Below are 26,393 nucleotides of genomic sequence, written 5' to 3' on the forward strand. Positions count from 1 at the left end.
GGGACATTTGTTGGTAGTTTACATTACCTGTTTTTACAAAACCACTGACTTTTCAGCTATTATTGAGAGTTTCCATTTTTCTACCTACACAGGACATGGCCAAAGCCATGCAGCAGACTCAGGGAGTGCTCAAGGAGCTAGAGGAGCAGAAACAGCACAACACAACCAGGACACCCTGGCTGAATACACTAGGAAAATAGAGAACCTGAACCATCAGCTGAAAGGCAGAGAAGGATGCGTCTTCAGTAGAGGAGCAGATCTCCAAAGAGAAGCTAAACTCTTCTAAGCTCCAAGTGGCACTGACGGATCCATGAGGGGAAGAAGTTCTCAACATGTTGCCCAGGGCAATGTAGATAGCTCTACCAGCCAGGCCACTGCTAGTGAAAATCCCTGGGCAGACCTCTACTCTGTGGGACTGGGTGAAGACCACAGCGCCCTCTGTGGGCAGATAACAGATGCTGCACCTGCAGACACAGCGATGTCCTGCAGCAGCGACATTCAGACACCAGTGTGTATTATTGTTTATTATGTTATTTAACCTATATCTATACTGGTTTGTCTCATTGAGATAAACATTATTTTATAACAGGGATCTTATGTTTGGCTGGGAATGGTTATCTCTATGTTGTGTGAACACAAACTCAATGGGTCAGTGTCACTATTAGGTTAGAGTCACAGTTCTGTGGAGTGTAAAGTGCGTTTATATTTTAGGTCCAGGCAGACGAGTTCCTCATGACACTGTCATTGACCATCATAACTGTCATCGACCATCAGCAGAAAAAGTTGGATGGAGCACTTGCTGAAGCTCTCGTTGAGGGTCTCTCCACCAACCTGGATGCTCAGAAGTCATACAGCAGTCAAAAGGAGGTCAGGAGCAACGATAGTTGACAGCCAAATTACATTTGACAAATCACAATCCATGATTTCATGTTCCATGACCAATAACTTGACATTATTGTATTTTCTCAATTGTTACGTTGTAGTTGGGTAATTTAGTGACCTGGTAGACTGCACTGACCAAACACATGGAGGCGCTGTCTGGGAAAGTGGAGCGTCCCTGCAAAGCCAAACAGAGGGAGAACCTCAAAATGGGGTACTTAAAAAAACGAAAAAGACTAGGCAGGTCAGTTAAGAACAAATTCTTATTTACAATGACAACCTATCAAGGAACAGTGGGTTTACTGCCTTGTTCATGGGCAGAATTATAGATTTTGGGGATTCGATCCAGCAACCTTTCGGTTACTGGCTCTAACCACTAGGTTACTTTCCTTCAGTGCTGGTAAAGTCACTCAAAATGTTTTTCTAAGCCACTGTCACTTGAAAATATGACAATGTTAAAGAGAATTTGTTTAAGCAGATGTAGGCGGGAGAAGGTCTCAGGTGTACAGTGTGATTTCCAGAGGTCATACCTAGAGCTGTCAACGATGAAAATGTATTCAAACAATGCACTATATATTTCTCAATAAAGATGAATTCCATAGAATTAGGAATTAGAATACAATTACATCTATATGATGAATAATACCATGTATTCTCAAGCTCCTTTTGATTGTGATACACTTTTATTTTCAACTAGTTTAATACCACAGGAGGGCGTTACATAGCTACATATGATTGCACATGTCAGGTAAATTCAGTCTTAATTGATTCAAAGTGGAATACAGAGCCTGCTTTCATTTAAATCCCAACTCAGAAAATGTAGGGTAATGTGTAATATCCAATTGACAATTTCCTGCTACAGAACACTCTTAAAAACACTTAAAATACAACAAATAAAGAATACTCCAACTGAAGCCAAAGACCTTGAGAGCCCACCTAACTTGATCCGTGTTGTTCCATAAAATTGGCACGTGTTTCTAATATTTTCTATTGGACACACATCAATTGTAGTCTTAGTAGTGGGCGTGTTTCTTTTTTCTCATTGGTGCGTGTTGCTGACAGTCAACAGCTCATTCGTTTTCAGCACCTCCTCTTCTCTCCGCTGACTGGCTCCCCGTGACTTTGCTAGAGAGTGCGTTCACAGTTTGCAGCGCAAGCTACGTTTCTATGTTGCTACCGCGACCACAGACCAAAAATGCGTTGGACATGGCTGCAAACTCCAATTCCTGACGAAAGTTGGATCATTTTGATCATGGAGAATCAATTTGAGGGGAACAACAAGCGTTAGTCACCTGGATATAGCTGCAATGCATTCCGTTGGCTACTTATTTGAGAAATAGGAAAAAACTGCAACTCCTGGTGTGGTGTTTATGGAGGCTCACGGGACCATTTCAGTGAGCGAGAGGACCGGCGAAATGTCACCTGTGTAGTGTTGTTGTACACCTTGTAGTTAAAGTATTTACCAAGACGAGAGTGCGGAGTACAAAAGCCTGGATCCCCATATTCTGCGTCGTTGTCAATTTATAAATTGGCCTGTTCAAATGTGAGCAAAAAAAGTTATCACGACAGCCGCTGCGCTGTGGGAGGTACCTAGCGAGCAACAAGATGATAAGATCATTGATATTACCTAATCCTTTATCCCGTTTAGTAAGCATTAGTCGATTATAATGAGCTTGGAGGTATCAAAGTAATAGGTGGACGTCGCTGTGGTTTCAAAGCACCTTCAATTATGTGCTGGACTAGCTTCTTTATCTAACTAGGCCACTAAGACATTCAGACAGTTTTCCCATTTTAAGTAGTTTTCCGAATTTTGAATGAACTCTCATATCGTGTTGTGGAATTTGGAATGACTTTATGTCATTGCGGCACACACCTTGGACCGGCGTCTAGAGCTCCGACGCTATTGACTGCAACCCACTCGGGATAGTAGGCTACACAGGAAGAATTGCGCAGTTTCAGGTTTTTGTTTGTGTTGTCTTTACGGTTTCAATTGGCACCCATATAAGATCAGCTGGGTATTTCAACCATGTCCTCCAAAGACAATCCATGTCGGAAATTCCAAGCCAACATTTTCAACAAAAGTAAATGCCAGAATTGCTTTAAACCAAGAGAATCTCATTTATTGAGCGACGAAGATTTAAATCAGGTAAGCAAGTGTTGCCATATGTTTCACAGTCATGGGGTCATGCTCATTGGCGTAGCGCAGCTCCCGCTAGGCGTGGGGGGGCCACAAGCTTTGGGGGTAGTCACGGAGGTCGCCCCCCCACCCCCAGATAGCATATGAACACGTCATAAGCCATGAACAAACAATTTAGAAAAACAGGAAATTGGCTTTAAAGCTGCAACATTTTCTCTCTCATGGCAAAATCTGTAGAATCATAGGAAATTAGCTCAGGGATTCTTGAAAGTCGGGACGATCCGTGTCCAGCAGGAAAACTATTTATATTAGCAAAACATATTGTTTTATTCGGCCTTAATTTACCTTTTAGCAGAATTTTATAAGGGAATATATTTGACTTAGGAATTTTGAAAGTACTTTAAATATTATTGAATATTACAGCCTGGTCTCAGACTAGACTAACTACAGTAAATGTAAGTCCGGGACACATTAGTATGATATGTTACTTTTGGTATGGTTACTTAAGGAATAAACGAAAGTAGGATTGCAAGTTCGAACCTCATCACTGACATTTTAGCAACTAACTACTTAACTTTTTTGCTACTTTGCAACTACTTAGCACGTTAGCTAACCCCAACCCTAACCTCAACCCTTTACCCTAACCCCTAAACTTAACCCTATCCCCTAAACTCTAGCCTAGCTAATGTTAGCCACCTAGCTAGAATTCGTAACATACGGTGCCTTCGGAAAGAATTAAGACTGCTTGACCTTTTCCACATTTTGTTACATCGTTATTCTAAAATTGATTTAAATTGTTTACCCCCTCAATCTAAACACAATACCCCATAATGATGAGGTTTAGAAAGTTTTGCAAATGTAATAAACTGAAATCACATTTACATAAGTATTCAGACTTTTTACTCAGTACTTTGTTGAAGCATCTTTGGCAGCGATTACAGCCTCGAGTCTTCTGTATGACGCTACAAGCTTGGCACACCTGTATTTGGAGAGTTTCTCACTTTCTTCACAAGCTCTGTCAGGTTGCATGGGGAGCGTTGCTGCACAGCTATTTTCAGGTCTCTCCAGAGATGTTCGATTGGGTTCAAGTCCGGGCTCTGGCTGGGCCACATTCAGAAACTTGTCCTGAAGCCACTCCTGTGTTGTCTTGGCTGTGTTCTTAGGGTTGTTGTCCTGTTGGAAGTTGAACCCTTGCCCCAGTCTGAGGGCCTGTGCGCTCTGGAGCAGGTTTTCATCAAGGATCTCTGTACTTTGCTCCATTTGTCTTTGCCTCGATTCCAACTACTCTCCCAGTCCCTGCCACTGAAAAACATCCCCACAGCATGATGCTGCCACCATGCTTCACCGTAGGGATGGTGCCAGGTTTCCTCCAAATGTGACGCTTGGCATTCGGGCCAAAGAGTTCAATATTGGTTTCATCTGACCAGAGAATCTTGTTTCTCATGGTCTGAGAGTCTTTAGGTGCCTTTTGGCAAACTCTAAGCAGGCTGTCGTGTGCCTTTTACTAAGGAGTGGCTTCCAACTGGCCACTACCATAAAGGCCTGATTGGTGGAGTGCTGCAGATATGGTGGTCCTTCTGGAATGTTCTCCCATCGCCACAGTGGAACTCTAGAGCTCTGTCAGAGTGACCATCAGGTTCTTGGTCACCTCCCTGACCAAGGCCCTTCTCCGATTGTTCAGTGTGGCCGGGTGGCCAGCTCTAGGAAGAGTCTTGGCGGTTTCAAACAACTTCCATTTCAGAATGATGGAGGCCGCTGTGTTCTTGTGGACCTTCAATGCTGCCCCAAAAAAATGTTGGTACCCATCCACAGATCTATGCCTCAACTCAATCCTATCTCGAAGAGTTCTACTGACAATTCCTTCGACCTCATTGCTTGGTTTTTGCTCTGACATGCACTGTCAACTGTGGGACCCTATATATAGACAGGTGTGTGCCTTTCCAAATCATGTCCAATCAATTGAATTTACCACAGGTGGACTCCAATCAAGTTGTAGAAAAATCTCAAGGATGATCAATGGAAACAGGATGCACCTGAGCTCAATTTCGAGTCTCGGACCAAAGGGTCTGAATACTTACGTAAATAAGGTGTTTATGATTTTGATTGGCAATTGGAAATTTCAGCAAAGTTCCAGTTTCCCAATACAGAAAGTGTACATAGTGCAGTAGAGTTTCCTGTGAGTTAGCCATCTGTCAAATAGGCATAGTACAAAGGTTTAGGTTAATTGGATGTAATTAGTTGTTAGCCCCAGGGTATAGGCTGTCATCCTGAAACTAATCTGTGCACGAATTAACCCCCTGACATGAAAGAGCACAATGCATGAAATGGCACTGAGTTTTTTTTTAAAGTCAATGAGGAGATGCATGCATGATACATTTTGTTAGGCTTGTCAAACACATCGTGGTTGAATGAAAAGCGCATTGAATCAAATCAAATGTATTTATAAAGCCTTTTTTACATCAGCAGATGTCACAAAGTGCTATACAGAAACCCAACCTAAAACCCCAAACAGCAAGCAATGCAGATGTAGAAACTCCAACTTAGTACTTTTCCTATGGTGAGAATAGAATAATTGCTTACCTTGCACATTTTACATTGTTGCCATCACCTTGACATAAGAGAGCTGGCTAAGGATGGCCTTGGTATAGAATTAAGTTGTTATATTGGTGGATAAGTGCCTGCACTTTAACAGGGGAGACACCCAAAAAGCCATATCATTTTTATCAGAAGACTACAGGAATAGCTTCGCAGTGACAGCGCTGATTTTCTCAACGCTGTTCACCATTCGTTCTAGACATGTGAGCGGTTGTTAGGTAAAATCTAGATATTAGCCTTACAGCATGTATAGCCATGGCTTTTGGTAAGTTCTTAGAAGCAGGTGGTCCTGAATCAACACTGAAACGCGTCATATTATGACTAAATATGTGATTGACTTACACACGTTGCACCCACGGACACACACACACACTCTGTCCGGGTCTGCTTGACTTTAGGAGTAGTTTGTCTCTTGACTGGACATACACCTTCAACTGTACACAGCACCACATATATTCCACGATATTGACACTAGAGACTGACACCTTTAGCTAGACACAACATTACATCTATTCCACGATATTCACACCCGACTGTCCTCCTTGCATGGATGAAAATGGCTCTGTGGCTGACTGTTACCTAGTGGAATTCCTGACCCAAAAGGCTATCAAAAGACCTCATTGTGCTACTAACTTGCAAACTCTAGTCTCGTTAACAAGGCGTCTCATCATCATCAACACCAAAGGCCCAGCACACATTACATACGAGATACTCTGTCTCTGTAAATCTCATTCCAAACATATTTTCAGCAAGAGCTTTGGTCATTCCTTTAGTATTTGACCCCCCCCCCCACACGCTCATCCCATCTAGCCCACATTCTCTCAGTGCGGTATTACATAGTCATTACGATGGGGGGGGGGGTTGTGAGATGAACGCACCACACAAATGACTACGTTTAACCATTGAAGGGTAAAGGCTGACCTAAATCCGTCTTGCCCGTCCCTTCCCAGGGGGATTCAGCATACGCCCCCCCGTCTGGTCATGTGACGAGAGATTGCTCTTTTCTCTCTAAAGCACTGCTCTCTCTATTTCTCTTTTGTTTTTACCTCTTCTCATTTTCTAGGGGCAGGGGGGCTAACATTCTGTAACATTTCTACATTACCTTCATCCTCCCTGTCTTCCATCTGTAATATAGTCAGATATCGGCTTAATCGGAATGAACAGACATTATCCCAGAAGTGCCACAATGGATTCCCTGCTCAGCCCCAGATGGTGACTTTATCAATATTTTAAACATATAGACCACACACTTAAGTGGCTATATGAACTGAGATGTTGTTAGTGTAAAGAGACTTATCAGTTCCTTTTTTGTATGCTTGACCAGTACTATACAGGTAACTGCCAAAATAATGGAAACACTAGAGTACGTGAGGGATGCAAAGTATATTGAAAGCTGGCACTTCCACACCAATGACTGTATATATAAATGGACAAAGCCATTGATCACGTGACACCATTCATACATTTTTTATGTTTTACCCTCATTTCGTGATATCCAATTGGTAGTTAGTCTTGTCCCATTGCTCCAACTCCTGTACGGACTCGGGAGAGGCGAAGGTCGAGAGCCATGCGTCCTCCGGAACATCACTCTGCCAAGCTTCACTGCTTCTTGACACACACTTTTATTTGTACCCCATTTTCGTGATAATGTAAAAGGTATGGGTGGCCATTTGGTTATTTGTTCAGCTGTCTTATAGTTTGGGGGTAGAAGCTGTTAAGGAGCCATTTTGGACCTAGACTTGGTGCTCCGGTGGCACTTGCTGTGCGGTAGCAGAGAGAACAGTGGGTGACTGGAGTTTTTGGCAATTTTTTGGGCCTTCCTCTGACACTGCCTAATATAAAGGTCCTGGATGGCAGGAAGCTTGGCCCCAGTGATGTATTGGGCCGTACACACTACCCTCTGTAGCGCCTTACGGTCGGATGCCGAGAAGTTGCCATACCAGGCGGTGATGCAACCGTTCAGGATGCTCTTGACATGCAAGCTGTAAAACATTTTGAGGATCTGGGGACCAATGCCAAATCTTTTCAGTCTCCTGAGGTGGAAAAGGTGTTGTTCTGCCCTCTTCATGACTGTCTTGATGTGCTTGGACCATGATAGTTTGTTGGTGATGTGAACACCAAGGAACTTGAAACTCTCGAACTGCTCCACTACAGCCACGTCGATGTCAATGGGGACCTGTTCGGCCCTCTCTTTCCTGTAGTCCACGATCATCTCCTTTGTCTTGCTCACATTGAGGGAGAGGTTGTTGTCCTGGCACCACACTGCCAGGTCTCTGACCTCCTCCCTATAGGCTGTCTCGTCATTGGCGGTGATCAGGCCTACCACTGTTGTGTCGTCAGCAAACTTAATGATGGTGTTGGAGTCGTGCTTGGCCACGCAGTCGTGGGTGAACAGGGAGTACAGAAGGGGACTGAGCACGCACCCCTGAGGAGCCCCGGTGTTGAGGACCAGCGTGGCAGATGTAGTTGCCTACCCTTTCCACCTGGGGGGGACAGGAAGTCCAGGATCCAGTTGCAGAGGGAGGTGTTTAGTCCCAGGGTCCTTAGCTCCATGATGAGCTTTGTGTTGAACGCTGAGCTTCTTCTGTGTGATTTTTATTTTTTATAATTTGTTCAAGAACATCTGGTGTATTAGAAGCAATTATTGGTACCATGATTGTCTTCAATGTTGTTTTTTTAACACAAAGATTGAAAACTATAAACCATATGCCATGGCCATGCATCTCAGTCACCAGATCTCAACCCAATTGAGCACTTATGGGAGAATAGAGCGGCACCTGCGACGACGTTTTACACCACCATCCAACAAAACACCAAATTATGGAATTTGTCGTGGGAGAATGTTGTCGCATCCCTCCAATAGAGTTCCAGACACGTGTAGAATCTATGCTAAGGTGCATTGAAGCTGTTCTGGCTCATGGTGGTCCAACCCCATATTAAGAGAGTTTATGTTGGGTGTTTCCTTTAATTTGGCAGTTACCTGTAGCTATCACTGTTTCGACATTATCTTGCCTTTCATTGCGCCAAGCAGAGAAACACCCAACATTGTAATCAAAGATAAAGGAGCTTTACATTGGATTAAAAATAACATTTAGCGGGGGGAACCTTTGACCTTGATCAGAGTATATTAAAATGGGACATTTAGATCTCTCGTTGTCACACTCAACACTGTCCTCTTTTTATACTTTTCCATAGCGACATGATGGATTTATGGAGTTGTAACTGAGCACTTTCCATAAGCCAATTTGATTGTTTAGGTTTAATGGGAGTAGGTAAGCATAAATCCTTTTAAACATGCTCAACAAAACTCCAGCAATGGCTATATACACAGCGAGACCAATCCAATCCCTTCAGATCAAGTTGGAGCTCAACAGGCTTTAGTAGTGTTGTTGCGTACATAGCCAAAGTCTGTTTTCACTAGGCTAACTGCTGCCTGTGTACGAGTTAACTGCATTTTTTTTAATGCAGTGAATGAGAATCCTGAGTCTTTTTTTTTGTGTAAAGAGAACAGATTTTTGTCACACCGCTTCTCCCTTCCTCTGCTTCGCTCCTCACTCTCTTGCCCGCCCACTTAGGGGGATCACAGGGAAAATCACGTGTTAGAAGCCATTTCCCCCTTTTTTAAAAGGCAGTACTGGTGCTCTGGAATGCAGCCAGTTAGTGTTTGCAGCCTGAACACCGCTCACACAGCTGGTCCAAACAGCCAGCCAAAGCGTGCAACTTGTACACAATCTATTGAAACAGACAGCCAGTGTGTAGTCAGATTATTCTGGGATATACTGGAGTAATCATCCAGGGCTCGTAATCACGGCCGAATACCAACCAGGCCCCTGACCTCCAGGGGGCCCACATTTGATTTTGTTAGTCATTCTCACTCGTATCATACTATGATGGCATAGGTCATTACAAAATGTGTAGAATGTTTGTACAATTTGTTTTACAAAGGTGAGGGAGTGCCAAGATGGAGGTGCTTCAAAACCCCCTGTCAGTGTGTGTGTGTGTGTCTCTCATTGGCTGTGATGGTCATGGAATTTTGGATGATGGTTATTGGTCAGCCAAATGACTCCGGTCACCATAATAACCGTTCGAATAGCAAAAAAATGTAAAAAAATTTAGATACACATTTTCTCCCTTCTGCTCCTTACTGCATGTGCTGCTGCAGGGAATGGGGGTGTTGGCTAAGCAACCGAAGACTCTCATTTGCTACAACGTCTTGCTTGTTTCAGCAAGGAGCAGTTTCGTGATGAAGAGTCCATGTTGCAGCAGAAACAGACTCAACCGCACGAAGGCCCGGCTGTCCCGTCTTCAGTCAGCTGTTTTGTTCCACAACATTTTTTTAATGTATATATTTTACGGTTATGATGGTTATTTTAGGGTGGTGTTCATCCACAACCATCGGTTATACGGTAATTACGCCAGCCCTAGTGTGTGTGTGTTTGTGTGTATATACACAAAAAAGTATGTGGACACCCCTTCAAATTAGTGTGTTCGGCTAGTTCAGCCACATGCGTTGCTGACAGGTGTATAAAATCGAGCACCCGGCCATGCAATCTCTATAGACAAACATTGGCAGTAGAATGGCCTTACTGAAGAGCTCAGTGACTTTCAACGTGGCACTGTCATGGGATGCCACCTTTCCAACAAGTCAGTTTTTTAAAAATGTCTGCCCTGCCAGAGCTGCCCCGGTCAACTGTAAGTGCTGTTATTGTGAAGTGAAAATGTCTAGGAGCAACATGGCTCAGCCGCGAAGTGGTAGGCCACACAAGCTCAGACCGCTGAAGCGCGTAGCACTTAAAAATAGTCTGCCCTCGGGTTGCAGCACTCCCCACCGAGTTCCAAACTGCCTCTGGAAGCAAAGTCAGCACAAGAACTGTTCGTCGGGAGCTTCATGAAATGGGCTTCCATGGCCGAGCAGCCAAGCATTGATTGGAGTGGTGTAAAGCTCGCCGCCTTTTGAACTCTGGAGCAATGGAAACGTGTTCTCTGGAGTGATGAATCACGCTTCACCCTCTGGCAGTCCGATGAATGAATCTGGGTTCAACGGATGCCAGGAGAACACTACCTGCCCCAATGCATAGTGCCAACTGTAAAGTTTGGTGGAGGAGGAATAATGGTCTGTGGCTGTTTTTCATGGTTTGTGCTAGGCCCCTTAGTTCCAGTGAAGGGAAATCCAATGACATTCTAGACGCTTCTGTGCTTCCAACTTTGTGGCAACAGTTTGGGGAAGGCCCTTTCCTATTTCAGCGTGCCAATGGCCCCGTGCACAAAGTGAGGTCCATACAGAAATGTTTTGTTGATCGGTGTGGGAGATCTTGACTGGCTTGCACAGAGCCCTGACCTCAACCCAAGCAAACACTTTTGGGATGAATTGGAACGCTGACTATGAGCCAGGCCTAATGGACCAACATCAGTGCCCGACCTCACTAATGCTCTTGGGGCTGAATGGAAGCAGGTCTCCGCAGCAATGTTCCAACATCTAATGGAAAGCCTTCCCAGAAGAGTGGAGGCTGTTATAGCAGCAAAGAGGGCACCAACTCCATATTAATGCCCATTGTTTTGGAGTGAGATGTTTGATGAGCAGGTGTCCACATACTCTTGGTCATGTAGTGTACATTGGTAATAAACGGCTATAACGCAAGGCTATTTCAATGTTGTTATGCGGTCTGACATTACTCTTACTGGAGGCTACGCAAGACTCCCTAGATAAGAGCATCTGCTTGGTGAGTCTTAGTAAATCATTATCTCCCCAATTAATCATTTTGTTAATGCTTTCTTTAATCCATCTTCAATTTTTTTTCTTTCCCATTAGGCAAAACCGATATATGGAGGATGGTTGCTCCTGGCTCCAGAAGGAACCAATTTTGGCAATCCCTTGCACAGATCTCGGGTAAGTTCGTTAACCTCTGGTTGGTTTTGACGAATATATTCTAACCCAGTTGTAACCTTGTTGTCAAGTGCATTCAATTGAGATTTCAAAATGTATTGTAGATAAGTCCCTTCTAGATTTCGGTCACTCAATCATTTGGTACTGTTATGCAGAAGAAGAAAGGTCACACTTTGTCAAAGCACAGGCCTACAGCAATGGATTTTTACGTCACCTCTAAAGTTATGAGTTCACAGCAAGCTATTCTTGCGACGTCGGTCTCTGTAGTCTCGTCTCTGTTCTGCCACAAACAAACACAAATGAAGAAAACTGGGCTTGAGGTTTGCAGAAAGTTAACAATTGCTAGCTTAGCAGATGAAAGTAACTGCAATAGTCTTGAATCAGGATGTTTTGACTCGCCTACGAGCCTTGTATGAGCTTGATCAAGTTACCTCTTAAGGCTACCCTAGACTGAGGTTTGGAGCCAGAGTGTGACCATTTAGTCACAATTTGCAACCCTTTTGACTTGGCTGTGCGAGTAAGAACACAGTGAGTGGGCAGCTCCCTGTGGGTGGCATGGCCTTCTAAACAAGAATCCCCCGACCAGCTCTTTCTCAGGGGGTAATGAGCATAATATTGACTCCATCTCTCTGCTGCCGGTGCCCTGGGGTAGTTTTGTAAGACCTACTTTCCGTGTTCGCGCCGCTATGACGTTGGCGCGTCCTAAAAGAGGAGGATTGAGTGGGAGTGGGAAAAGTCCCGGTTCTCACAGCCTCTGATGGTTTCCATATGGAGGGGGAGCATCTCTGGAGCCATCGGCCTCAGCCCTGTCAACAGTTCCCACCTCGCGATATCACTCACAGGCACTTTTTTTTCTTCAGGAGTGTAAATAAACACACATGCTGAATTGGGGGGTTGAAATGGTAGGCCCATATGAAAGGTTGACGATGGATTTATGGATCCCTGTTAGATTTGACTCAACTGTAGGTATGGTCGGTCCCGTATTGGGTAGGGATGGGGAGCAAAATAAATCGCTATTACAGTGTCGTTTTCTCTATTTTTGCATATTATGGACACTGAATGTTGTCAGCTCTTCAACCAAAACATAATATTGCTACTTTTTAAAAATGTATTTAATAAACAAAGTTAAGTACCTGTGTGGAAAAAGTTATTACCACCTCGCACTCAATAACTGGTTGTGCCACCTTTTAGCTGCAATGACTGCAACCAAACACTTCCTGTAGTCTCTCACATCCCCGTGGAGGAATTTTGGCCCACTCTTCCATGCAGAACTGGTTTAACTCGGTGACATTTGTGGGTTTTCGACTATGAACTGATCGTTTCAGGACCTGCCACAACATCTCAATCGGGTTTATGTTTGCACTTTGACTAGGCCATTCCAGAACATTTAAATGTGTTGTTTTTGAGCCATTCTGATGTAGCGTTGCTTGTGTGTTTTGGATCGTTGTCTTGTTTGCGTGACCCAGCTGCGCTTCAGCTCACGGATGGATGTGCCTGACATTGTCTTGATACAGAGCAGAATTCATGGTTCCTTCAGTGATGGCAAGTCATCCAGGTCCTGAGGCAGCAAAGCATCCCCAAATCATCACACTACCGCCACCATGCGGTTCTTACTGTGGAATGCGGTGTTTGGTTTTCACCAGTCCCGTTCTCCAAAAAGTTCCACTTTTGACTAATCTGTTCATAGAACATTCTTCCAAGAGGCTTCACAATCTTCCAGGTGCTTTTTTTTTTGGCAAAATTTAGTTGACTTTTTGGACGACGTGGGTCCCGTTATGTCCGGCGAAAGCCAAACACTGCATTCAGTGGTCCCCTCTGAGCCTTATATTACAGTTTTTAATGGCCTCAATGAGTAGGATGTTCCTGTAACTCAGGCTTTGCTGAGGACGCCTATCGGCAACCCTATTCGGGGGCCCCCCGACGCCCCCTAGATCACAAAGCACTTCCCCGTCTTTTATTGATGGATCTCGGCAGAAAACCGAGGCCAGAAACTTAAACACCCGGACAAAACTGGGCATTAAGAAAGGAGGGGTTGGTGATATAGAGTGTATAAAAGTGGGAAAACATATAGCCTACCATTTATCATATTCACTAAAAAGAGAAAGTCATTTAGCTCTAGTTTCGCCCTAAGGCTTCTTTGCATACTTTCTAATACCTGGAACTCCACTAGTGCCTTCAAGGGGAAAAAGAGGGAAAGAGATGTAACAGCCTGGGTTAAAGGGATAATTTAGTTTTTTTGTCTTGTGACGATCCAATCTTCTCCTCAAACAAACATGGACTAACTTGGTTGTAGAATTTACACTTGGAGGACACTTTGGTGTTGGAGGGATTAGGTACAGTGCATAGAGTGTATGCTAGAATGCTGGATGTGTCTGTTTTGGCTGTGGCATGTTTTCATCAGATGCTAGCGGAGGTTCCTGTTAGCGCCAGGAATGTATCCTGGTGAACAGTGATAGCTCAGCGATCGTGTCTAGGTGGTTTGCTTAAGTCAACCTCCCCCTCTGTTACAGAGTTGAAGGCATTCTCTCTCTCACTTCATCTCTCTCTCTCTCTCTCTCTCTCTCTCTCTCTCTCTCTCTCTTCTCTCGGTCTCTCTCTCACTTCATCTCTCTCTCTCTCTCTCTCTCTCTCGGTCTCACTCTCACTTCATCTCTCTCTGTCTCTCTCGGTCTCTTTCTCTGTATTTAAGTGACACACATGTCCAGTATGTAGTACAACAGTCTGTCATTTTCAAATGTTGCCAAGCCAACACAGTGGATACCGAATGGGAAACTTTACCCGTGTGTGTGCGCGGCGCGTGTCTGCGTGACGCGTGTCTACGTGTTGGGGTAATAGTGTTGGCTCAGTCCTGGCTTTGGGATCTAGGGCACACTGACTCTCACTAAATCATCTGCAGCCATGTCACCCCCCCCCAAATTTTTTTTATAAATAAATATATATATATGAAACCGCAACGCATGCTGGGGACTTTTCGGTGTTGTTGGGCTTGGGGATTCTTCTGAGTGATCCCTGTTTTATAGCATAGCCACTATAGGCTCATAGCCTATGACTGTAACTCCCTACACATCCAGTATGTGTTCTGTGGTCATTGAAAGTCCAACCGTGCCTGTATACCACCACTTTCGTAAACTGCGTTGCGCTTACCATTCGAGCTACATTGCTTTTACCCAAATCAACGGGACAGTTTAAGTCCTATAATAGCGTACATATTATGTAGCGTAAGTTGCCATATCAGATGTCACTATAACTAGCATCTCTCTTTCTCCTCTCTCTCTCTTTCTCCTCTCTCTCTCTTTCTCCTCTCTCTCTCTTTCTCCTCTCTTTCTCTCCTCTCTCCTCTCTTTCCTCTCTCTACAGAAATGGCAGAGGAGGTTCTTCATCCTATACGAACATGGATTACTCCGCTACGCCCTGGACGAGATGGTGAGTCAACTTCCCCGTTAAGCACTAAATTATGTTTTATGATGTCCGTAGTTTCTTAGCGAGTTCCTTCTGCACGAAGGCCGTTTTTTTTTTTCAAATTATTTGTATTTTTTTACACAACTGGAGACGTTTCCGCCCAGTTTAGACACGCACAACATTTAGACTGTTTTCATGTGTTGTCAGTCAAGTTGGACACATGCCAGTTTAGACACGCACAACATTTAGACTGTTTTCGTGTGTTGTCAGTCAAGTTGGACACATGCCTTTTGATGTTTTCCGGCATGTGTAAGCGGAGTGTTGGGATTCTGACACTCTCCTGAGACGTACCTGTGTGTCTGAGGTGGGCCCGGTGCCACAGGGCTGGGTTGTCAACACTCAGCGCACACCGTCCCTCTGGGGCTAGCATAGCGTCACGTTAACATGCTAATTCGTAGAGAACTAGCTCAGTGAGGTTGAAAGGAATGCGGGGACACCAGGTGTCACAGATAAGTCAGGTGCACAGGTGTGTTTGTTTTAAGGTGCAAAAAAACCTGTGCAACTGACCGTGGCAACTTCCCAACTGAGGCATAAATACCGCAATTTTTTTAAATCCATTTTGAGGCCTTTCTGTTTCAGTGTCACTGTTGGATACTCTGTATGGACCTACTACCTTCCCTACCAACACCTGATGTTCTGACAACTTATGACAACGTTACAGGTTGTAAGAAAGTTGGTCGTGATGACATTACCACGCGACAGCGTTGTGACGAAGTTGCCACAATGTCGTAATTGTTTCTCTTAAGTAAATAGAGTAAAGTTGAGGTACACATATTCAACACTGCCCTCTTAGTGCCAGCAGTTTAGCAATTCATATGAGGAGTGGAGAGAGTGGGCAGGCAGTGTATTGATTGGCCCGTTTTCCTCTTATCCAACTGCTTGGAAAGAGAGGTTCTTTTTTTGTCTTTTTTTTTTTTGAACGAGAGGTGAAAACCGCATCGGGATGAAAGAGCACTTGGCTCATTGCTGTTGACTCATTCTCTCTGCGGTGTTCGTTGGTGAGAGAGGCTGAGTACCCTTATGTAAGTGAGGCAGTGGGAAGAGGCCTTTTCTGGTGTGTGTGTGTGTGTGGTGTGTGTGTGTGTGCGCACATTGGCGGTGAAGCTATTGGTATGTGGGTGGAAAACACATCCCTCAACTCGAAGGGGTCATCAGAAAAGAATTGTTGATCTGTAGAGCCCTGTTACGTACGTACTAATGCACACATTTATCAGTGTCACGTTGATCATCCTCTCACCAGGTGAAGCATACCTGAGAGTCAGTGAGTCCAAATGAAGGCAGCGATTTGGATTCGAGCGAGGGGACAAATAAAGAATACGTACGGAGGAGAGGGGGAGGAGGAAAGCGAAAGAAAAAGATATGGTGTCTCCCACTCGCCCTCCCTTTCCCTTCCTCCTCGGTTAGTGTCACTTCATCTTTTCATCTGCCGTCTGAAAGGAGGATCGAAATAGGTCAGCAACGGAGGTGGAGAGCTGGAGTGCTCTAAATATAGATCTGTGAAGTGTAGAACAAGCGATGATGAATACATCATGTTTGAATAATTGTTGGGCCATTTTTAATAAGCGGCTGCAAATTAGGCTAAATCTTTCCTGTATCTGGCACCAGAAGCTAGGCCTTTGGTAAAACAGAGCGTGAGTTTCTCATATATCCTATATTATACTCTCTTGTTGGATTGTAACCTTTATTTAACTAGGCAAGTCAGTTAAGAACAAATTCTTACTTACAATGACAGCCTACCGGGGAACAGTGCCTTGTTCAGGGGCAGAACGACAGATTTTTTTTACCCCCTTGTCTGCTCGGGGATTTGATCCAGCAACCTTTTGGTTACGGGCCCAACGCTATAACCACTAGGCTACCTGGCAGTGCTTCTGATCTTAGGGTGTGTGTACCTTCAGGGGTGCTTGGCTAATCCACGGGGTATTTGGGAAGACTCGTAAGAACATAGGTCTACTGGTAAAATGCACAAGGGGGTACTTCCGTGGTACTCCAGGCAGAGCAAAATGTGATTGAGGGTACAGGAACCAAAAAAGGTTGAGAACCACTGGTCTAAAGCACATTATGTATGTGGTAGAGGCGAGTTGTGTACCGTCCCTAAGAATTCTTGCCCTGTGTAGAATAAGGTGTGTGTGTGTGTGTGTGTGTGTGTGTGTTTTCGCATGCGTGTTCCCCCCCCGATGGAGAGTGCTGTATCCTCAGCACAAAATGAGAGGGCAGGGATGGATGAAGGCCTCGATGGGGCTGCTAAGACCACACTCCTTCTCTTCCTCTCCAGATCAAATATACCCTCTGCCACCCAGCCTCCACAAACCCTCAACAACATACATGCACTACGTTAGAAAAACAAGCAGCACTGCGCACGGCTACACTCAACACTAGGCATACACGTCTAGCCACAACACAAGGGCATGGGTAATAATATCATGCAGCATAAACGCACTCCAAACATAGGACAATGACATGTACAGTAACGCACTTTAACACAAGGAAATACACACACTCCTTTAGACTTTTGAGAAATGGGAATGATAAAAAGCATGACGTCTCCTCGAAACCATGAAACCCAGGGCCTGTAGCCACATCAGAGGCCCACCAGAGAGCACAGGGTTGGGTTTTGGAGATGAGAAGGTTGCCCCTGTGTGTGTGTGTGTGTGTGTTTTTTCCGGGGCCTCTAGTTTTTATGGCTCTGGTGTCCTGCATGGCTCTAAACAGGCCCAGATGGGCTGTGGTCCCAACCCGCAGGATGTGGCATCGCCCTGGGGGGGGAGAAGAGATCACACGCTCCCACTGGGCGTTTTTGGGGTCGCCCTCCACTCCTCCAGGGGTGAACAGTGAACACCCATTGAGACTCACCACCATTTTAGACCAAGGAGGGCAAGAGTGGCTTTGAAGAGAGGTTATCAGAGGGAGACTGTGGAAGGAGAGGGGGAAGATGTACCAAAGAGAGAGTGTGTGTGGGAGGACAGAGCAGAGAGAAAGTGTGGGTGGGTGGATGGATGGAGAGTAGGAAGAGTTACTTTCCAGTAGCAGTAGATGGGAAGAAAGAGATGGAGGGAGAGAATGAGCGGAACGTGTCTGCCTATATCAAACATGTGCAGCCGTCCTAGTGTATGGTACAGTGGGCTTTGAGCTTTAGTGCTGGGTTTGTGTTAGCATAGGCCCCGAAACAACTAACATTTCCTAAGGACATTTCCAAAAGGAATCGGTGAACTTGGAGCTTTATGTTAAAGATTTCACCCTTTTCACTGATTTTGAAAGATATGAATTTGATTGACATATGAATGAAAGCACCAATCGTGGTACATACGGTATTGACAAGTTTTGCAAGGGCTGTCTGAAGTTAAGTCGCGTTGCCTTGGTAACGCCTTTCTGTTTCTTTGTTCAACAGCGCGTTAAATGGATGTTTGACCATGGCGTGGGTGAATTGTAGGCTACCAGAGTTGACTTTTTTTGTTATCTTTTGTTAAAAGAACTAGCTGTTTTTGCAATCCTGAAGCGGCTCAAGAATTGTGTGTGTGTGTGTGTGTGTGTGTGTGTGTGTGTGTGTGTGTGTGTGTGTGTGTGTGTGTGTGTGTGTGTGTGTGTGTGTGTGTGTGTGTGTGTGTGTGTGTGTGTGTGTGTGTGTGTGTGTGTGTGTGTGTGTGTAGGACAAAGAGTGCTTGACTGCAGAGTGTTTGTCAGGAACAAGTGTTGCTGGGTCAGAAGTGTCTCAAGGCCTCAGACAGGAGTCACGGTCACCTGAAGGAGTCAAGAGATGACTAAGCAGTTCTAGAGGAACGTAGTGTCATTGCTGAACTTCCACAAATATGGCTTTCACTTTTGCATGGAACATGTTGTGTATTTTGCTTAGACTGCGTGAGAGAAACGCGTATCACAGACACGCGCACCACAATCCCTTATCACACCTCGGACAAAGCAGGTGCGGCGTGGAGATTTTTCGCCTCAGCGGGAGACTCTTGACAACATCACCAGCACACAGCTCGACAGCCACTCTCTAATGACCCTCCCGCGACGCGGTCTAAAATGGACACGGCAACACCTAGCTCCTCTTGACCACTTCGTTGACTCGGTTCAAACGCACAGCTCAACACCTACACTCCAACAGCCGCTGTGTGACGTGGCATAAATACGTTTGGTATTCATGCTAAAGAAAGTTGCACACTCCATATATAAACTCCCAGCAATTTAATGGGTATTTACCAACGTTTCGGCATCACTGCTGAGGAAGGCACAGGGATGCCGAAACGTTGGTAAATACCCATTAAATTGCTGGGAGTTTATATATGGAGTGTGCGACTTTCTTTATTTTTAGAGTTTATTCGCCGTTAGTCAGCACCTCCACACAAACACATTTTTCTGGGTGTGCGCCAGCTCATGGTTTTAATCTAGTATTCATGCTAAACACACCCACTAACTCGTTGGCATGAGGTGGAGAATCCGAATCGGGTGGGATATCGTTTTGTCTTGCTGCGGTTTGTTTTTGTGTTTTTTCACCAGACACTGTAGAGTTACATCTATGAATGTTATCATTGCAGGTTACTTGTTTCCTGACTGTGTTTCAGCTTTTGTATCCTGTTAGGGTAGGCCAGATTCTGTTGCTGTATTGAAAACCATGAATTAGAGCTAGGATTGATTTATGTTGTCTCTGCTTTGGCAGTGCCTTTAAGTTAATATTACATGCTGTCTATTGGGCATGTTGTCATATTGGCGTGTTAGCCTAAGTAACTTTTGATCAATGATCGGATCACCTTTCCCTTGTTCTCACTGGTTCTATCACGGCAGCTCTTTTTAAAGCGTTGCCCTTAGCATCCCGAGGCTAGTAGTCTTATGTAATTCTTCTAGTGTGAATTATGGAAGTGTGTTGACACCCGCGGGTGACGCCTCCTTACCTATCGTGTTACGGGAACACAAAGTTTGGTTTGACCCGTTTCTGCCTGTCGTGGTTGTCGAAGGATAAGGGATTGTGAGGTTGGTCAGAGCCGAGGCAGATCTGATTTTACACGAAGGCCATAGAGGCACAACTAAATGCTGTTCAGTCTCACTTGGACAAACCGAACTGTACTTACTTTTTAATTGCTGGTATTTGGCCTTCTTTCCCTCTTTTTACAGCTTGTTTGCTTGAACGCACCGCTACAGGTTTTGTGTAAGACCTCAGTCTGAGTTTGCCTTGGCCAAAGATTTGGCTAAAGATTTGTCTGCTTGCCACACGTGAGACGAGATTGTGGAGATTGTGACACACTGGAACGTGCAAGGCCCCCCCCCCCAACATTAAACTGCGAGCTATTTTTAACTGGCTCCAAAAAGCCTTTTGTCTTTTGCCTGGTCATGTGGATACAGGGACAGGGAGTGCTGCAGTGTTGTTGCCTCCAGGCGATCTGTGGCGGGACATAACTGGAAGCCCCCCCCTCTCAATTAGAGCTGCTCGCTCCCAGAAGGCTTTCGAAACACTGCAACCAGCCATGGGAAAAGAGGGGAGAGGCGAAGTAGGGAGGGAGGGGGACTGGGTTTATAGGAGAGAGCGCGGGATGGAGTGAAAGAGGTGGTGATGGTGTAGGAATGGGAGTAGATTGAGGGATTTGGGTAGTTAGGGATGTTGGAAAGAGAATTCACAGGGATCGAAGGAGGGGTGGGTGGGTGTGTGGGAGAGAGGAGGGATTTAGAAATAAAAGGGAGGAAAAGCGACTGAAAAAGAGGAGTTGGGAAGTGGATTACAAGTCAGACCGTCTATAAGACCGTGTAAGTCTAAACTCAAGTGGTGTTCTCTGCTAGTTTGTTTACAGACCGCGTCAAGGCTTGTTTTGGACTGGGAAGATTGGGTGTGTGAGAGCGCTTTTTAACCCCTGCCCTTCCTTCCCCTGGCTTCAGTAGGAACTGATCTTCTGGAATGTAAACAGCCGCGGCTTACAGTGGGGTCACTGTTCCCGACGTACAAAGCCGCAAAACCATGGGAATACCCATTCACTGGGCTTCTAATCGCCTAGGTCCATACAGTTTGCTCCCGACCATCCACACAGCCTTGCCACAGATCCCGAGGCAGAAAGCTATTGTCTCATACAATGGCAAATTATGTTTTGTAAACATGCCATATTTTCCGTTTGAATGCTCCCATGCGTTAAGCTTAGCCATTAGTGGAAAGCCAAATCGGTGACATAATATGCAAAAATAAAACCAAAACGAAGTTTGCGGTCTGTTTTCTTGTGATAAAGGTTGTGTGTTTTGAACGTTATCAAGAAGTTATTTTGATAACTTAAGTGAGTTATTCAAGGGTTACTCAACAAACCAATGCGCTGAAGAGGCCTATTGTGTCCTGTCTGCCATCTTTGCAGATAGAAACTGGGAAATGGGTGGGTAAAGAGACCAAGGTTGAGCAGCCTTGAGAGTCATAACGTATGCTACTAGTTCTAGAGCACATCACAGTATAGTCCTATATACTGCCACACACACACGGACCTACTTCCTGTGGGTGCTTTCACACCATTTGTCACTCCACTACCCTCTTCCTGTCTCTCTCTTTTTCCATCTGTTTAAACCTCTGCTCTCCAGTCTTTCTGGCCTGGCTTTAGTCAACAGACATCCCGGATATGACACAGATAAAAATCTAATCTGTCCCAGTGGTTCACTGTTTGGATACTTTCATCACTTTAGTCAAAGCAGTGCGGTCCAGCCGTGCTTTCTAGACTGTACCGCACTGTAGGCCTACTGTCCGTCGGCTAGGCTAACACTGGCTGTCTGCTAAATAACAATGCTAAGGTTCTTGCCGCCAGTCTTTTAGCCCCTAACGGAGAAATTACTGTTCACCCTATTCATATCTCAATGACCCCAGCAGAGGTTTAGAGTAGCTTGTAATGTGGCATTGTTATGCTAATGCAATGCAAACATGCTAATGTTGCTACATGCTAAAAGTTGCTATGCTAATGTTGTGGCTCATACAGAGACTATTTCTTCAGACGCTTTGAAGAGCGTAGTTACTAAACGAAATTGACACCCTACCTCCTAAAAATAACGACTTCCCAAATTACAATGGCTAAAAAACATTTTCAGTGGCCCAAAAAATCCACACACACAGTCCTCCCAGTTTACAGATTTGCCCATCATAGTTACACGGAACCCAAACCGGCTGTGCGCGTGCGCCATTGTGCATGAATATATTTTGTCCCCCTACACCAAATGCGGTCACGACATGCAGGTTAAAATATCAAAACAAACTCTGAACCAATGACATAAATTTGGGGACAGGTTGAGAAGCATTAAACATTTCTGGCAATTTAGCTAGTTAGCTTGCACTTGCTAGCTAATTTGTCCTATTTAGCTAGCTTGCTGTTGCTAGCTAATTTGTCCTGGGATATAAACATTTAGTTGTTATTTTACCTGAAATGCACAAGGTCCTCTACTCCGACAATTAATCCACACATAAAACAGCCAACCGAATCATTTCTAGTCATCTCTCCTCCTTCCAGGCTTTTTCATCTTTGAACTTATATGGTGATTGGCATCTAAACTTTCATAGTATTACCATGACGACCATCAAAACAGTTCGTCTTTCAATCACCCACGTGGGTATAACCAATGAGGAGATGGCACGTGGGTACCTGCTTCTATAAACCAATGAGAAGATGGGAGAGGCAGGACTTGCAGCGCGATCTGCGTCAGAAATAGCAATGACTTCTATTTTAGCCCTTGGTAACGCAGACGCTCGTTGGTGCGTCCGAGCAGTGTGGGTGCAATAATTGAGTAACATGGATTTCTACATTTATTTTGTGGTCAGCCTGTTACCCACCCTCAGCATTAGTCACGTCCTCCTCCAAACAAACTATGTGGTGCCTAAACTGTTGATGTGTGTGTGATCTCTTCCTTCTACTTCATGTGAGGGAACCTATGAAGGCAATATTGTAGTCTTGTTAAGTGGTTCATTTTTTCACAGTATTGTATTCACTTGCAAGGTTCCTCAGTCTTTACCTCCAGTTAGGCAGGCTGTCAGGCACTGGACAGAATCACTCAATGTTGGGGCAGTAAAGCTCTCAGCACCTCTGTTTTTTTATGAGTTAAAAGATGGCGCTGCAGTGGATAGCAGCCGTTTTACATGCTCCTGACCAATTTTACTATTTTGTGTTGTTTTTACGCTGATCTTTGTACATAATGTCTCTGCCATAATTTCCTATGAACGAATACAGCTTCAGGACATCAGAAGAGCTACGCCCCCCCATCCCATCCCCACAGTGACAATACGTACATATCTTAACCAGAAGCCATGGATTACATGCAACATCCGCACTGAGCTAAAGGCCTGCCTCTTTCAAGGAGCGGGACATTAATCCGGACGCTCATAAGAAATCCCGCTACGACATCTGACGAGCCATCAAACAGGCAAAGCGTCAATACAGAACTAAGATGGAATCCTACTAAACTGGCTCTGACAATCATTGAATGTGTCAGGTCTTGCAAACTATCACGGACTACAAAGGGAACCCCAGCCACGAGCTGCCCACTTACATAAGCCTACCAGATGAGTTAAATGCTTTCTATGCTTGCTTCGAGGCAAGCAACACTGAACCATGCATAAGAGCACCAACTGTTCCGTACCTTTCTCTCTGTAGCCGATGTAAGACCTTTTAAACAGGTTAACAGACTGATTACCAGGACTAGGGCTGTTGCCGTGACCGTATCACTGCCACACCAGCAGTCATGAGTCATGACCGCAGTAAAATTCTAAGTGACTGTTGAGTCACGGTAATCTCCTTTTATGCACAGGCATTAGTAGTACCCAACTTGCCAATGATCATCAGGTCGCTAATGGCCTGGTTCTCAGGGCCCTATTGTCACTCCAACCACAGACATCAATGCAAATTAAATTGAAAATCACAAACACTTATCAAGATAGTATGTGCTTTTAAAACTCATCTCACTCTGATCAATTTGAATAAAATAAATTCAGCAGGTTGAATGGAAAACATGATCATTGTGGATGTTTCAAAACCTGAAATAAAATAATGATTGTACTGCTATACAATACATAACCTACTGCATATTACACAAGGCAGAAAAACTTTTTTTTTTTTTAAATACTGATTTTAAGATATCTTTGGTACATAATTGGTCTAGCCTAAATGAACAAATTCATATTTGGCCTAAAATTATGGTGGATTTGATTTTGAATAGCCTAGTAATAGGATATGTTTTATATTTTCATAATTAATTGGCAGACTCATATTCTTTATAAAAAAGGTAATCTCACCAGCACAAGTTTCCATCCCCTCCCCTCCCCTCTCTCCTTCAGTCCTGTATTCAGTACACATTGAGAGGGGCTGTCAACAGTTTAATGAAATTTGTTTTGTTGTGAAAACATGTTACTATCAACGTTCCTGAACAGATTTCACTTGCTTTCCCAAATGAAGCACTGGGTAGCTGCAGGAACAGGGTTGGAGAGCCTAGGGCTGTGGCGGTCACAGAATTTCATCAGCTGGTGATTGTCAAGCAAATAACTGTCAGTCTCATGGTAATTCACCGTTTAATTAACATAAACACATGTAGCATCTCCTGGCTTCCACACACAGCCTACAAGCCATTTAAAAAAAGTGGCTCCAATAAATCCATGTAATACAGCCTACACCTTCACAATAAATCCATGATTTATTTTAGACAGGTCTAAAGAAGCATGATATGAAGAAAATGGCTATGCCAAATGGCTGTGGGCTACACTAGTTCATTTAGCAGACAAGATTTGCTTATCATTCCGTGGCATTATTTTATAGAATGAAGAATACAATTGAACAAAGCTGAATAAAATATCAATACTTCCTCAACGATTTGAGGGAGTGTGCACATGTGGCTTCTGTGTTGAGCAGTTAACAAAAATTTGTATTCCTATATGCTTAGTTTAGAGTTATTAATGTAACCTTTAAGTTGTTCTGTAAACATTGGGCTATATGTTTTGATTTTTGATCTATTGTAAGGCTGCATGAGGCTAATGATTTATTAACTGTGCGCATCCTTATCCAATTCCGAGGTGCATATGGAAGAACTGCCCACATTTTTACTTTTCGTCAGCCAACAAGATGAGTAGACCTAACAAACAGCAAGAGCACTAGCCTATGTCAATCTACTATCCCCCATAGGAAGAAAGTCGACCTATTCTGTGCGAGAAATAAATATTCCAAACAGTCTGGAACAGTTGTAGGATGCGATGGATCCCATATTAATACAACCACTAGCATCAAAACCTTTTTTATGCAATGTGGCTGACGCAACAGATCAGAATGTTTAGCTTAAAATGTTGATAAAGTATTAGGCTATTTCTTCACATTATAAGCGCAGTAATGCGCACATGGTAGTAGACTATAAGCTCGAATGTTCCATTAGCGGAAAACACCATTATCAATAGGGACGGCAAATGCGATTAGGCATGTAATGCTCTTATTATAAAGGTGCATTTTTATGGTGAAAATGATCTTCCCTAAACTTGAAACTCACACGCTGCGTATATATGCCAGTTAGGCTCTACACCTCTTGTAAAGCGGATTGATGTGCTTAATTTTAAGAAGTTATTTGGCCACTTTAGTTGTGATACAAACCTTATTAAAACATATAGGCCTATGGGCTAGCCTAAATGAGATGTGTGACTATGATTAGAAAAAGTAGCAAAAAAAGGCATTGTTTCTTATGCTGGGCATCATTCACAAGTGATTGGCTAATATTGTCACTCATTAGACTATTCTTGATTTAATCTTGTCTTTACATATAATATATATGTCACATTTTGTTATGATTTAGAATAGACCATTGTCATGCACCTGTATCGAAACCGGGGCAGCAGGAACAAATACAGTACAGTCGTGGCCAAAAGTTTTGAGAATGACACAAATATTAATTTCCACAAAGTTTGCTGCTTCAGTGTCTTTAGATATTTTTGTCAGATGTTACTATGAAATCCTGAAGTATAATTGCAAGCATTTCATAAGTGTCAAAGGCTCTTATTGACAATTACATGAAGTTGATGCAAAGAGTCAATATTTGCATTGTTGACCCTTCTTTTTCAAGACCTCTGCAATCTGCCCTGGCATGCTGTCAATTGACTTCTGGGCCACATCCTGACTGATGGCAGCCCATTCTTGCATAATCAATGCTTGGAGTTTGTCAGAATTTGTGGGGTTTTGTTTGTCCATACACCTCTTGAGGATTGACCCCAAGTTCTCAATGGAATTAAGGTCTGGGGAGTTTCCTGGCCATGGACCCAAAATATCGATGTTTTGTTCCCCGAGCCACTTAGTTATCACTTTTGCCTTATGGCAAGGTGCTCCATCATGCTGGAAAAGGCATTGTTCGTCACAAACCTGTTCCTGGATGGTTGGGAGAAGTTGCTCTCGGAGGATGTGTTGGCACCATTCTTTATTAATGGCTGTGTTCTTATGTAAAATTGTGATTGAGCCCACTCCCTTGGCTGAGAAG

General features: G+C 44.1%; 1 protein-coding gene across 4 annotated transcripts in view; it reads left to right on the forward strand.

The window, feature by feature from the left end:
* The first annotated feature begins 2,012 nt into the window (after positions 1–2,012).
* The window catches only part of LOC106579185 (myosin phosphatase Rho interacting protein), a 121,030-nt gene continuing 96,649 nt past the window's right edge, over positions 2,013–26,393 (forward strand). For all 4 annotated transcript variants that reach the window (XM_014158850.2, XM_045702552.1, XM_045702553.1 and 1 more), the window contains exons 1-3: positions 2,013–3,025; positions 11,421–11,498; positions 14,853–14,918. In XM_014158850.2, the coding sequence (XP_014014325.2) occupies positions 2,906–3,025; positions 11,421–11,498; positions 14,853–14,918 (264 nt within the window). In that variant the 5' untranslated portion in view covers positions 2,013–2,905. The remainder of the gene's footprint in view (positions 3,026–11,420; positions 11,499–14,852; positions 14,919–26,393) is intronic.

The sequence above is a fragment of the Salmo salar genome, chromosome ssa19, assembly GCF_905237065.1.
Source record: "Salmo salar chromosome ssa19, Ssal_v3.1, whole genome shotgun sequence".
Classification (NCBI taxonomy): Eukaryota; Metazoa; Chordata; class Actinopteri; order Salmoniformes; family Salmonidae; genus Salmo; species Salmo salar.